Source organism: Camellia sinensis, chromosome 1 (genome assembly GCF_055761805.1).
Source record: "Camellia sinensis isolate YWXY chromosome 1, ASM5576180v1, whole genome shotgun sequence".
NCBI classification, from domain to species: domain Eukaryota; kingdom Viridiplantae; phylum Streptophyta; class Magnoliopsida; order Ericales; family Theaceae; genus Camellia; species Camellia sinensis.
Genome location: NC_138961.1, coordinates 17880280 through 17894290, shown reverse-complemented (window position 1 = coordinate 17894290; position 14011 = coordinate 17880280). Strand labels below are relative to the sequence as shown.

The following is a 14011-nucleotide window of genomic DNA, read 5'->3' as shown; positions in this document are numbered from 1 at the left end:
TTTTGACAAGGCCGAAGACTTAGACAGAGCAGACAAGATAGACAAAGATATACCCGCAGGCGTGCCCGCAGGCAAAGGGGGCAAAATGCAAAACAATGCAAGAAGATTTTGAAGATTGGACTTATACGCTACGCGAAGCCGGTTTTGAAAGTTGGACTTATACGCTACGCGAAGCTGATTATCACTCATGATCATGCAAAGAGAGCTGTAATGAAGCAATTATGCGAAATAAATGCGACATTTTAAGCGAATGCTAGGCAAGCAAGTAAACTCGAGCCAAACTACACTTCGTGCAGAAAGGATGTAAGAAAATTATGGAATTCTCACTGCAAATACAGTGTGCATGTGTGATAGATACACAGAGCGAACATGTGATTGATACACAAAAGGGTGAACACAAAGTGTGATAGATGCACTAAGTGAACAAGTATGATAGATACACAAAGCGAGAGTGTGTGATTGATACACAAAAAGGTGAGCACAAAGTGTGATTGATATACAAAGGGTGAAGTGAGCAAAGTGTGATGGATACACACTAAAGGTGAACACAAAGTGTGATAGATGCACTTAGTGAGTCAAAGTGTGATTGATACACTAAAAGCGAACACAAAGTGTGATAGATGCACTTATGTGAGCAGAGTATGATTGATATACTGAAAATGAACACAAAGTGTGATAGATGCACAATGTGAGCAAAGTATGATTGATATACTGAAAATTAACACAAAGTGTGATAGATGCACTATGTGAGCAAAGTATGATTGATATACTGAAAATTAACACATAGTGTGATAGATGCACAATGTGAGTAAAGTATGATTGATATACTGAAAATTAACACAAAGTGTGATAGATGCACAATGTGAGCAAAGTATGATTGATATACTGAAAATTAACACAAAGTGTGATAGATGCACAATGTGAGCAAAGTATGATTGATATACTGAAAGTGAACACAAAGTGTGATAGATGCACAATGTGAACAGAATATGATTGATATACTGAAAATGAACACAAAGTGTGATAGATGCACAATGTGAACAGAGTATGATTGATATACTAAAAGTGAACACAAAGTGTGATAGATGCACTATGTGAACAAAGTATGATTGATATACTGAAAGTGAACACAAAGTGTGATAGATGCACAATGTGAACAGAGTATGATTGATATACTAAAAGTGAACACAAAGTGTGATAGATGCACAATGTGAACAGAGTATGATTGATATACTAAGAGTGAATGTATGTGATGGATACACAAAAGTGAATGAAGAAAAGTGTGATAGATACACTAAAGAAATGATCTTAAACCAAACTTCTTTGAACGAACCGTACATACAATATCGTGCATGAATGAGAAAGAAACTTGATAGGTACAATGCAATACAATGCATGATGTTTAATGAACGCAATAAACAAGCGTAGCGGCGCTTTAGAAAGCACCTCATGAGGTGAGTGGCGGTGAACCGCTCTTCTCCGAGGGGGATCTCCCCTTGTGCTCTTCGAACACTTACCTTCAACTTACAGTACAAAGGCTCTGAAATACTGACAAGGGTTCTTCATGTAGAACACTTTGGACGTTGCCTTTCTTCCTGATCATATTCACAACTTTCCCTATTCTCCAACGGGGTGACAGACTAGGTTGGTTCAGTATCCAGAATTGAGGTGCATACACGCTATCTCAACCTATGGGGCTTCCATACAGATTTCAAGCCGAGGTCACGCCTCTGGGTATTTAAACCAGACTTTAGTCCCGGAAATCCCGAACCTTTACGTTCTAGGCATCAGCCATTCGAACTCTAGTTTCCACCGTCGCAGTTGGTCTCCTAGGAACTCATTGCGAACACAGCCAAGATGCCTCTAGCAGGGAATGGTATTCAGGGAGAGCACTTTTGATCGCCATTTTGTCTTGAAGCAAACTTGATCTTGAGCTTGAGGTAGAGGCACACTCATACTTCAGAGCTTTGGCAAGACTTGAAGGGGTACACACGGAATGTAGTCTTGGAACTTACTGAAGTTGAAACAAACTCAGATGCTCGACATTTCCTCTTTTGCTTTTGCTTTGTAGTCTGGAACCCATATAGCTTCAAATAGGTCCTAGTTCTACTGTTTTCGCATGACCTGGGTTGAACCCTGCGATTTTATGAAAGAACAAACCTTGTTTTGTATAAATGTGGAGAATGGCACGGCACTCGGAGCACAAAACAATTTTATTTTTGAAATTCAGAGATGAGCTTTTGACCGGGTATCGAGCCTATGACTGAACACAGCAAGACAACTCAACACGGAAAACAAAAGGGAAACAACCTAAACACATTGAGTAACACTCGAAACGACTCAAAACAAGAATCGAGATAAAACAAAAGACACGACACTCAGACGTGCACAGGGAGCCTGTTTCACCGGGTAGTGTTTCCCACCCTTTCTCATTTGTGGTTCTCACATCACTTGGCCCTCAAGCTCTGTTTTTTTTGAAAAAGCCCTCTTCTCACTTTTCCTCTCATCGCACATCTCTCTATTCTTCAATCTCTCATTTTTCATCCCTCCCCTGGGTGGTGGATGGATGAACAGGAAGTTGCGGGCTCACACCCAACATAATAAGCTCGCGGCTATTTCCTTCGGTGACATCTGTCGATGCGCCGGATGAGGGAATGGAGCATCTCGACCCATTCCAATTCGTGCTTCGCACTCGGCTTGATACCTCGCTGCTTGGAGGATGAGAGAGCTTTCAGCCCTTTGTTGTTAACTTCAGTTGTGCCCTATTCTGGCAGGTACAGTGTCCTTCTTGGCAAGTATGTTGATAATGGGGAAGACAGGAAGCCTGACTCAACTGTGCCCCTAGTTCATCATTTTGACCATTTTTTGTTTTAGTTTTCTCCTAAAAATTTTGACCAAAATGAGAGTTAGATAAACATGCTTGTTCAATTTTCTAATTTAAAATCATGCAAGTTAGGCTGTGAGCACTGAGAGATTACCTCTTTTTTTTGGGTCCGAGAAATGGTCCAGTTTTGAAAAAATGAATACTTTTCGAGAAGATTAGTCAACTTCATTAAAAAATTCTCAAAAACTATTTTTGCAAACGGCCACTGCTCAACGAGCACGGGACCCGCTCTTGAGATGCACAACCTCGGATCCATAGCAATGGAAAATTGCCCCTTGTCTGAAAGACACTGCGGCGTTCTGAATGGCAACGGAAAGTTGCCCCTTGTTTGAAATGACACCGCGGCGCATTGAATGGCAACGGAAAGTTGCCCCTTGTCTGGATAGCACCGCAGCGCATTGAATGGCAACGGAAAGTTGCCCCTTGTCTGGATAGCACCGCAGCGCATTGAATGGCAACGGAAAGTTGCCCCTTGTTTAGATGGCACCGCAGCGCTTTGTGGGCAGTCCTCAGAGCGACGAACGCAACCAAATCCTCAGATACAGAGAAGACAAAGATGACTAGAACCATCGCATGGACACAATCGAATTTGAAGTGTTTTACGGCTGGACTTCAGAATGAAGTTGCCTACGTATCCCAAAGATGGGAATCAAGCCTTACGTAGTTCGGGGTTAAGGTACACTCGGGTATTAACCTCTCCTTTTTAGGCTCTAACTTTTGCCAAGGCGCCCGTTGTGGGTTTTCGACCTTGCGAGCTTTGTTCTTTTTTTCTTTTCAATTCTTTTCATTTCTTTTTCCTTTTTTTCCTGATTTTCTTTTTTGTTCTTTTCTTTGCATCTTTCTTTTTTTGTTCTCTTTTTTGTTTTCTTTTGCATTTTTGTATTGCTTCTTTTTTGTATTTTTCTCTTACTCTAACTTTTGCCTGGGTCGCCCTTCTGGGTTTTCGACCCAGCGAGCCTCTCAAGGGTAAAAGTGTTGTAAGTCCATGCGAAATGGTTTTGAGATCCTGAAATTATCTGAATCCAGGAGAATGGCTGTTGTTCTAGCTTCGCAAGCTTATTTTGATGACATCTGATCTTCTTGACCCGATTTTCCTGGCCTCTTGTTCGAGGGCTGCTTTGAATCCGGCCACGCAGGCCTCACATCGTAGTTGATCGTTGAACCTTCTGAATTCAAGGTCAAGGTTTGAAAGCAAGGGCTCAAGTCTCGAGGCTGAGAGCGATCATAAACTGCACAATCTCAAGAGCGATTCCACACTAGTCTTCGCAGGACCGCGCAAAACATTTTGTTTTTGAAAATTTTTAAGAAAGCGACGAATCGCTTGTGCTGAAGACGGTATGGGACCAATTTGGATCAAGCCAGGATCCTTCTCAGTACTCACGCTAACAAGCATGATTCCATTCATTAAGGGCTTAGCACGCCTCTCTTTCTCTCAATTGATCAAAGTTTTGCAAATCCCGAGGAATTCCTTCCTCTTTGTTTTCACCGCGGTGTTCAAAAGGTTTTGAAAAACTTAGGTCAATGCAATGATTTTGGGGTGCAGAAGAGTAGGCGAAAAGTACTGCCGTTTCAATCAAACTTTCTGGCACAACTAGCACATGGCAGAAGATGAGAGTGTGGAAATCACTGCTGTTTCATTCAAAATCTGTTGGTACAACTGGCTCCTTGGCAGAAACAGACTTAAAACAAAACGAAAAGACAAACACAAAACAAAATGGTGATGCCTGAGGTAACACCCCCCGGGATCACCCGACTCCTATACAACAGGACTGACTCGATATAATAAGACAGACCCGAAACAAAAAGAGACTGACTTAAAACAAAAAGACAGACTCAAAATAAAACAACAAGACTGACTCAATACCCAAGTCAGAATGTAGCATTAGCCGACTGCTCAAAACGGTGCGTGCCATACGCCATATCTGGAGTAAACTGAGTGCCGCCCGCAGCCGGTTCAATCTCTGATCAGATCACATTATCCCCCCACAAATTCACCGATCAAGTGCCGATAGACTTTGCTGGACTGGCGCGGGGATAACCTTGTTGTCAAACAGATCTTGTACATCATGGCGCAGACGAAAGCAACTGTCGGTGTCATGACCGGTTTGTTGATGGTAGGCGCAGTATTTAGTCTGATCATGCTTTGCAGGGATAGGATCAGGTAAAGGCCGTTGTTCCAATGGCTTCAGATGTTCTTTTCGGATTAAGGCCTCTAGAGCTTTTGACAAAGTCATAAAAAGCGGGGTGAAAACCCTCTTGACTCGGGGTGGATATTTGGTTCCTTGTGAGCTACTTCCGGACGCACCGGTGAATGGGGTAGCTGTTTTTGATACAGTGGTAGTCACCATACCCACATCAGAAGATCTTGCAGCTGCATCACCACTGGTGGTCGCATTCGAATTGCGGGAAAACGCCCTCCTGGGCTGCTCCTTCTCCTGGTCAAAAAGGCCCTGCTTCATAGCATCCTCGATCTGCACTCCCATCTCGTGTAAATCTGAGAAAGTAGGAAAGGGGATCACAATCATTTTCTGCATTAGCTTGGGCTGGAGATTGCGCACAATCATCCGAATTGATCTTTGTCAGTGCGCCTAAGGGTCATCATTGAAGCCTTGGCCCTCCAGCGGGCTACGAATTCTGAGAAGCTCTCCTTTGGCTCCTGCCTCATTGTCTCAAGATCACGGGTCGTAATCTCGATTTGGGTATTGTATGAATATTGTGCGACGAAGGCCTCGGCCATCTCCTCCCAGCTTCGTTTCACTGAATCCTCTAATTTGGCATACCAGGTGACTGCAATACCCGACAGGGTCCTGCCAAAAAGGGAGAGCTTCTGTAATCTTGTCAAGCCCATCGGGCGCAAAACATCTGAAAACAAGCTCAAGTGGACCATGGGATCTCCTGACCCATCAAAACGGTCGATGTGAGGCATTTTGAACCTGTCCGGCAGAGTTATGGCTGCGTCGGTGTACTCGTCCTCAATGCCCGGGATGGACTTTACCCCCTGGGATTTCTTGAACAGCTTTTCGAGCTTGCTCAACTTCAACGCTGTGGGGTCGACCTCGAACTCGGAGGGAGAGTCTGGTAGATTGGTAGGTGTTTTGGATAGTTGAGGTAAAATTGGGGGCATTGCCGGCCCGCTTGGAATGTCCGTATCATCCTGGACGTTTGGCATCTCCCCAGGTGCTGGAACCCCTGCTGGGGGAGGAACTTGTTGTGAAGCGGACGCACCGTTTTGCTGTTGCAATCTGGTGATTAGCTCTGCCTGTTGGGCCATGACCGCAGCCTGCTGTTTGGCGAATTCAGCTTGGCGGACAGCATCTTGCTGCATGAGATTCATACTTTCTTGCATCTGGCGCATCATTGCCTCCATCTCTGATGTGTTCTGCTGATCCATCGAACTGACTGGTATCTATCCCTGCAGTAGAAACTGAGACCTCAACCTGACTGTTCACTGGTGGGGTGGATAAGGGCCACTGATCTGGTAACTGCTGAACTGGTGATTTGTGCCTGACTGGCCCTTTTACCCTGCCTCTGGCAAAGGAACACTGATCGCCCTTGAACTGAATCTCTGACCTGACAAAGTCTATCAGCACAAGTTCGATGAACCTTGGGGGATATCGGAGCCTTCTGAAGCTATGGTTCCCAGACTACCTAGCAAAAGAGAAAACAAACAGCATCTTAGCCTGATTCCATCTGAACAGATACGAGCATAGTTGAATGAGTGTACCCTCTACTGAATTCTGCCCCAAAATTCGGCCTCAAAATCTAAATCTGATACCCACAGGTAAAGCTGACTCCCGAATACTGATAGTAATGCCCGCAGGCCTGATGCCCAAATTCACAAACTGGTGCCCGCAGGCCTGATGCCCAAACTCATACACTGATACATGCATTCCTGTAGAGACGCACTCTAAAGCACATAACAGATAAGTGAGAGCCAAAACACCCCTATGTTGGAGTAGGGTTTCCCTGTCCTATTTTGTCAGGAGCTAGGGTTTCACTACGCACACAGCGGTTTCAAACAACCTATAAACGGGTAAGCAACCTGTCCTAGTTTGGAATGGTCACTATGGATCCGAATATGCACTAGGTCGAATGGTCAAAAAGGGTGCCCCGGTAAAACCGGGGTTTGTGTTCCCATACTGGCAAAGCCCACAACCGGTCAGCCTTATGGTCATGCCTTGACAAGACAAGCCTCCGGCAAACCGTTCAGGAATAACAGATGGTAAACACGGTGTCCTAGGCGCACCAATGCAAATGCAATGCAAAGAAACACACAAGTGTAGTCAAACACAGATATCAAGAGTTCGAGTCAAGTTCTCTAAATCCCCAGCAGAGTCGCCAGAAACTGTAGACGTCCCCGAACGCTCCCGGGAGGAACGAGCTCCCGTTCTGTTCATTTGGGGTCACTACAGCTCGGACTCTCAAATTTGTCACGGTTCTTAATCTGAACCAAAGAGTCCAAATCCGGCAAATCGTTTTGAGAAATAGATTTTTGAAAAGAAGTGCCAAACATGGACTGCTTTGCCAGATACAAAGTCGCCACCTAAATATTTTTTATGGGGGAATTTAGGAAACCCTGACTCGGTGCCAAAGGCCACGTGTCCGTCATCACCAAAGTTGCCTCGGCTCGGGAACTTGGGTACGATTGGGGAAGGTCACTTCGTGAGCACCCCCGCTCGCCCGATGAAAGATCGGCCTCTACTAACCATGATATCTATTTTTGAAAACATTGTGTGTTCTTATTCCGGTTATTAGCCTAGATTACTATGTGATGCGCAGCATACAAGTATAGACTGGATCGCCTGAATTGGAACAAAACATTTCATGTTTGTTTGTTTGAAAATGGTTTGATGGTGCTACTCGCAAGTAGGCTAAGACGTGGATTTGCCACCCTCAGGTGGGCTTAGAAAACATGATTTTTGCCACTATCTAGTGGGCTTAAAACACACATTTGATGATTTGTTCCAATCCAAATAACCCAACCTTCACTCACAGGCATTCAGGCAGTTATATCACATAAGCAAATAGCCTCATGGTAAGCATGCTATTCATGGCAGTCACTCACACGCATGCAAGGATGCTAAAGCATAAAACTTACCGAGTACTCCAAGCCAAAACAGAAACTATGTTAGAAATCATGCATGGTCCTAAACATACAGAAATGCCTAATGCAACACATGCAAAATGCAACTATAGTAGGCTCGGCTATTCTAAACATGGCATATGGAATGCTACAGCTAACATGTATTCAACTTGGAATTGAAAATACAATGCAGTTAGTATGATGCGCCGAGCCCGGTGCATGCAATACAGATGAATGAATGCAAACATGCTGTCATACTGTATGCTAATTGAAACATGCCCTAATCTAACCATCATAAGCCGATAAATAAAAGGGAAGAAAGACGTGGGGTTGGAAGACATACATCACACTCACGCACACTTATTACAGTTTTGCCCTCGCTCGGAGGGTCCGAATAAATATACAGTCCCGAATAAAAGAATAGCACAGTCCAAATAATACAGTCCAAATAATGTACAAATTCCTAATTAATTAACGAATTAACTAAAAAAATAAATAAACTGGCATGCAAGCCAGGGACTGCCTTGACTCTTCTCCGGGTGATGAATGATGCATGTGCGGGTTGCCTTTGCGCGGAAATCCATGGCGATGCCCCGATTAGCCTCTGTTTGCACTTTTTCTTGAAATGCGCGCCAAACTCCGAAAAGTTGTTGATTCTTGATTTTTGCTGCAACAGAGAGCAGGAAAGGGGCATAGCAATGTATTTCACAAATATATGCATGCCTCGATCCTCGTGCCACCAATCACGCATATCGATGCATGATGGCCGAGGAGCTGAATTGCGCAATTCAATGTAGAATGAATGTACATGAAAACACAACAAAACCTAACTCCATCATGGATGATCCGGAGTGTCGATGACTGGGGAATTGAGACGCGTTCCGTCACTCGGAGTACGAAACGCACCTCGTTTCCCGCGCCGGGCTAACTCCTATTCCGAACACAATGCAATATGCATGACATGCATGAATGCAACTAAGATACAGCCTAGCATGCACAATGCTATGAAAATGAGATGTCTCGAAATGCGTGTACAGGGGCACGCAAACCGAGGAAATGCATGAATGCGATCTAAGATACAACCTAGTATGCACAATGCTATGAAAGTGAGATGCCTCAAAGTGTGCGCACACGGGCACGCAAACCGAGAAAATACATGAATACGATCTAAGATACAACCTAGTATGCACTATGCTGTGAAAATGAGATGCCTCGAAATGCGTGCACACGGGCACGCAAACCGAGAAAATGACATTCGCAATGCAAATGACATGGAAATATGATATGGGCTTACACTAACATGAGAGAGCCTCAGCCACACTCACATAAGAGGCCGATGGATGAAAATGAAGTGCCTCGAAATGCGTGCACACGGGCACGCAAACCGAGGCAATGGCATATGCAATGCAATATGGCTAAAACGGCATATATAATGCAACATGGACTTATACTAACATGAGAGAGCCTCAGCCACACTCACATAAGAGGCCGATGGATGAAAATGATGTGCCTCGAAATGCGTGCACACGGGCACGCAAACCGAGGCAATGGCATACGCAATGCAATATGGCTAAAATGGCATATAGAATGCAACATGGACTTACACTAATATGAGAGAGCCTTAGCCACACTCACATAAGAGGCCGATGGATAAAAATGAAGTGCCTCGAAATGCGTGCACACGGGCACGCAAACCGAGGCAATGGCATACGCAATGCAAATGACATGAAAATGGTATGCAAACATGCTAATGGATTTTCAATAATGAAATGTGGGGGAAAACAGCCCCGAAATGAGGCGAAAACACACCCGATGCATGGAATCTCTCCCGAAATGCAAAATTAGGGATCCGAAATGGCCTATAGCTATACCAAGCATGCATAATTGGTACATGGAATGAAAAGACAGAAGCAAGGCAGCCCCAAAATAAGCATTTTACTAGTACAAAACATGGCCAAACAGCAAACCAAGATAGGGCAAAACTAGCATGCAAGAAATGGCCCTAAACATGGGATTAAGAAGCAACTCATAGCTGATGTCCTCAAACAGGTTAGGGCCCTTCAACAAAGTTGAAGAGGGGCCCAAAATATGCATATTTACAGAACTGTAAAACCCCCAAAAACAATCATAGACAAGGCTAAGTTCTTATGCAAGAAAAAGGGCCAAAAGGTGGCCAAAGAGGCAAGTGGTATATGCAATGCCCAAACTGAAAAATTCCCTTCTACAACATTGAAGAGGGACTAACAATAAGCATATTTCCAGAACTGTAAAAACCCAAAAACAGTATACAAACGTGCTAGAAATGCAATGCAAAATGAGGTTCAAAAGTGGCTACAACACAAAGTACGCAAAATATTCCACAAACAGCCAAAGACCCTTAATGAAACATGTTAAGAAGGTTAAAATAAGGCCATCTCTAGGCCTGTATATCGTCCAAAAATGGAAGCATAATGGGCTGCCAAAGCATGCAAGAAAAAGGCATTCAAGGAGGATATTGAAGTAAGTGCAATATGGAGGGCTCAAACAGGGTTGAGCCCTTAATGAAACAAGAAAATGAGCTTAAAAGAAGGCCATTTTCAGTTTTGGTCGGAGCTCAAATCAATAAGCATGTATGGCTTAGAAATGTTACAAAAATAAGCTCAAAAAGGGGGAAAGTGGACTTACCTTTGAAGGCTTGACTTTGGTTGCCTCTTGGCTTGAGTTTGTGGCTCCTTAGGCCTTGGAGAATACCTTCACACTTCTGGAATGGAGGATGGAAGGGTGGGGGGTGGTGGTGTAGAAGAAATGGTGGTGTTGGACTTGGAGGTTTTCAAGGAAATGAGAGAGATAGAGGATGAATTTTGCATCAAGGCTTGAAGATGATTTTTCTCCAACCTCTCTCACCAATGCCACCTGCTGGTTATATGGACCAAAAGGAGAAGGAGCATGGAAGGAAAGGGTGGGGGAAAAGGACCAAGCCTTTCCCCCACAAAATATCCCCCGGATACAGATATTTTCTGGGGGAAAGGGCTACACAGCTGTAAAGTGGAAGGAGAGAGGAACATGGCCGGCCACCTATTGGGCTTGGAAGTGGCCGGCCGGCCACCCCCCCTAGCCGGCCGGCTAGGGGTCAAAAGGGTCAACTTGAAATAGTGGCCGGCCACCACATATTGGTGGCCTCACAGGTCTCCTCTTCACAACCCTGTGGTTTGAATTTGGAAACTCTAAAACAGGAGAGAGAACAAGCCACTTTGAGGAGGGGTTCAAAAGGTTCAAATGGAATTAATGGCCGGCCATAAACTTTTAGGGTCCTCCCATGTGTGTACAACACAAATATGTGGTTCAAAGTTCAAGAAAGTGGCCCAAGGGAGTTCAACATTGGCTCGGAAGGAGGGGTTCAAAAGGGTCAAGAAACATTAGTGGCCGGCCATGAACTTTTAGGGTCCTCCCATGTGTGTACATCACAAATATGTGGTTTGGGGTTGAAGAAAGTGGCCCCAAGGTGTTCAACATTGGCTCGGAAGCGCGAAAAACGGGCGTCGGAGGGCGAAAATGGAACATAACTGGTTGCCAAGATAATTGCTGGCCTCCCACCCTTCTACGGCCTTCCCGGTGATGAAACAGAGGTACCTGCCAAAAATGAACAAAAACCGATGCAAAACGAATGTTCGGGGGCCAAAACGTGCAGTTCGGGGTCCCGAAAATGGGCTGTTAAGCACCGAAAGTGGCATTCGGCCACGAAGTGGGTTTCTCAGACCCCAGTGTCCCTCAAAAGGGAGTAGAAAGGAAGTATGCCAGAAATCAGAACAAACGGAGATGGTTAGGTGGTCCCGAACCGAGGCACACGGCCAACGGTCCCGAAAAACCGAAAATCGGACTCCGAAATGTGCAAAATGGCCTGCGGCCACAAAATGTAGCCCACGGCCACTGAGAGATGGTCTGCGGGGCCCCTCCCTCCCCTCAGGAAAAGAAACAGCGAAAACTGAGCCTGGTTCGCAAACCGAGGCAAAGCACAAAAGAGGGTTCGGAAGTCCGAAGGCAGGGCTCACGGCCGTGACTCTGAAACTTCTGAACGAGCACATTATGCAATATCACCAAGTGCTCAACTGGTGACATCTGAGTCTCAAGGTCGGTCAAAAATGGGGTGTCTACAGAAGCGTTCAATTTCATCTTGTACTTTTGAAGGATGCCGAATATTTTTGACAAATCGGCTAGATGGGAGTGCTTTTCCTTGGATTTGACCACCATATCATCGATGTATACTTCCATGGTACGGCCGAGTTGTTCCTTGAACATGGCAGTTACTAATCTTTGATAAGTTACCCCTGCATTTTTCAGCCCAAAAGGCATGACCTTGTAGCAATAGGTTCCTTTTAGGGTGAGGAATGCAGTTTTTTCTTGATCCTCCGGATGCATGACAATTTGATGATAGCCCTTGTAGGCATCCAAGAAGCTCATGCGTTGATGATGTGCCATTGCATCTACGAGTTGGTCTATTTTGGGCAGGGGAAAATAGTCCTTGGGACAAGCTTTGTTCAAGTCTGTGAAATCCACACACACGCCAAGAGCCATTCTTCTTCTTTACGACCATAGTATTGGACAACCATGTAGGATAGGTCACTTTGCGAACCGCCCCGGCATCAAGTAACCAATCTACTTCTTTAACAACGGCCAAAGTATGCTCCGTGGCTGACCGCCGACTTCTCTGAATAATTGGCTTACATTTCGGATCAACGTTTAAGCGATGTTGGGCCATTGATGGATCCACTCCTGGTATCTCGTATGAGGACCATGCAAAAACATCAATATTGCTGAGTAAGAAGGATACCAACTCTTGTCTTTCAACTTTATCCAAGGAAGTGCCGATTATGAAGAACTTGTTAGGACTTCCGTCAATTTCGACCCGATGCAGGGCTTCGGTTGCCTTTTCACTTGGGATCCTCCCAATGTCTTTGAGGCTCTCCCTATCTAGTACCTCAATCGAATGCACTTCCAGTTCTTTTGGTCTCTTAGCAGTTAGAAGATAGTATGCTGTGCCGATTTCTGAGAGTCGCGAATTTGTTCGATACCGTATTCAGTCGGAAAACAAAGTAGTTGGTGGTAGGTGCTTGGCACGGCTTGCATCGTATGTATCCAAGTTCTGCCCATGATGAGATTATACGGCGAAGGTAGCTTGACAACTAAAACTTCTACGTCTACTGATCTGGTGTCGGCCCGTATCGGTAGTGTGATTTTTCCTAAAGGATACTCCAGGTTAGCATTGAAGCCGAATAACGGGTAATCAGTCGGAGACAGGTCCGAGTCGGTAAAACCAAATTTGACGAAATTTTTGTAATCCATTATTTCCGAAGTGTTGCCTTGGTCAATGAGAACATGCTCAATGGTGAATTTGTTTACGCGTAGCTCGATGACGAGGGGATTAATGTAGGGGTGCGTCATTCCAATTAAATCACTGTCATCGAAACTGATCCTTCCAGTGTCGTGGGGCCATTTCGCTGGCGTCATTGGGCTATGGGGGATAGATGGCAACTGGATTGTGTGCACCTCGAGTGACACCGGCATGCTGTATATCATATGAATTACACCAAGAGGAGGTGACTCCGGCCGTAGAGCTACTGTGTTTATTGAATTGTTCTTTTGGACATGTTGCGTAAGATTGTTGTCTTGTACCAATTCTTCAAGGTGATCTTTTAATGCATAACAACTATCGGTTTCGTGACCATAGTCTTTATGATACTCACACCTTTTATCTTGTCTTCTCGCATCGGGAGGTTCCGTCATCTTGGGCGGCCACTTGAAGAACGGAAGGTGTTGTATTTTCGACAGAATCTTATTGATTGGCTTTATCAGCTCTGTGTATTTCTTGCCCGAACGCCTTGTGCGCCTGCTATCCACTTGATACTGTTCATTGGCTCGATGTGAACATTGGTCGTTTGATCGGCACGAGTCACGCCTTTTGTCTCGTTTAGGCCGATTCCACCGCTCGGGGCTTCTTGGTGGCACGGCGCTAATCGGCTAAGCAGTTCCTGACATGGCCATCTCAACGGCTTTACGTCCGGTTTTGA

The 14011-nt window shown here is 45.0% G+C and overlaps 1 protein-coding gene across 1 annotated transcript; it reads right to left on the bottom strand.

Moving 5' to 3' along the window:
* Positions 1-12962: 12962 nt before the first annotated feature.
* LOC114258484 (uncharacterized) lies at positions 12963-13727 on the bottom strand. Its single transcript, XM_028198436.2, has one exon. It carries the CDS (start codon positions 13725-13727, stop codon positions 12963-12965), a length of 765 nt encoding a protein of 254 aa, XP_028054237.2.
* Positions 13728-14011: the final 284 nt, after the last annotated feature.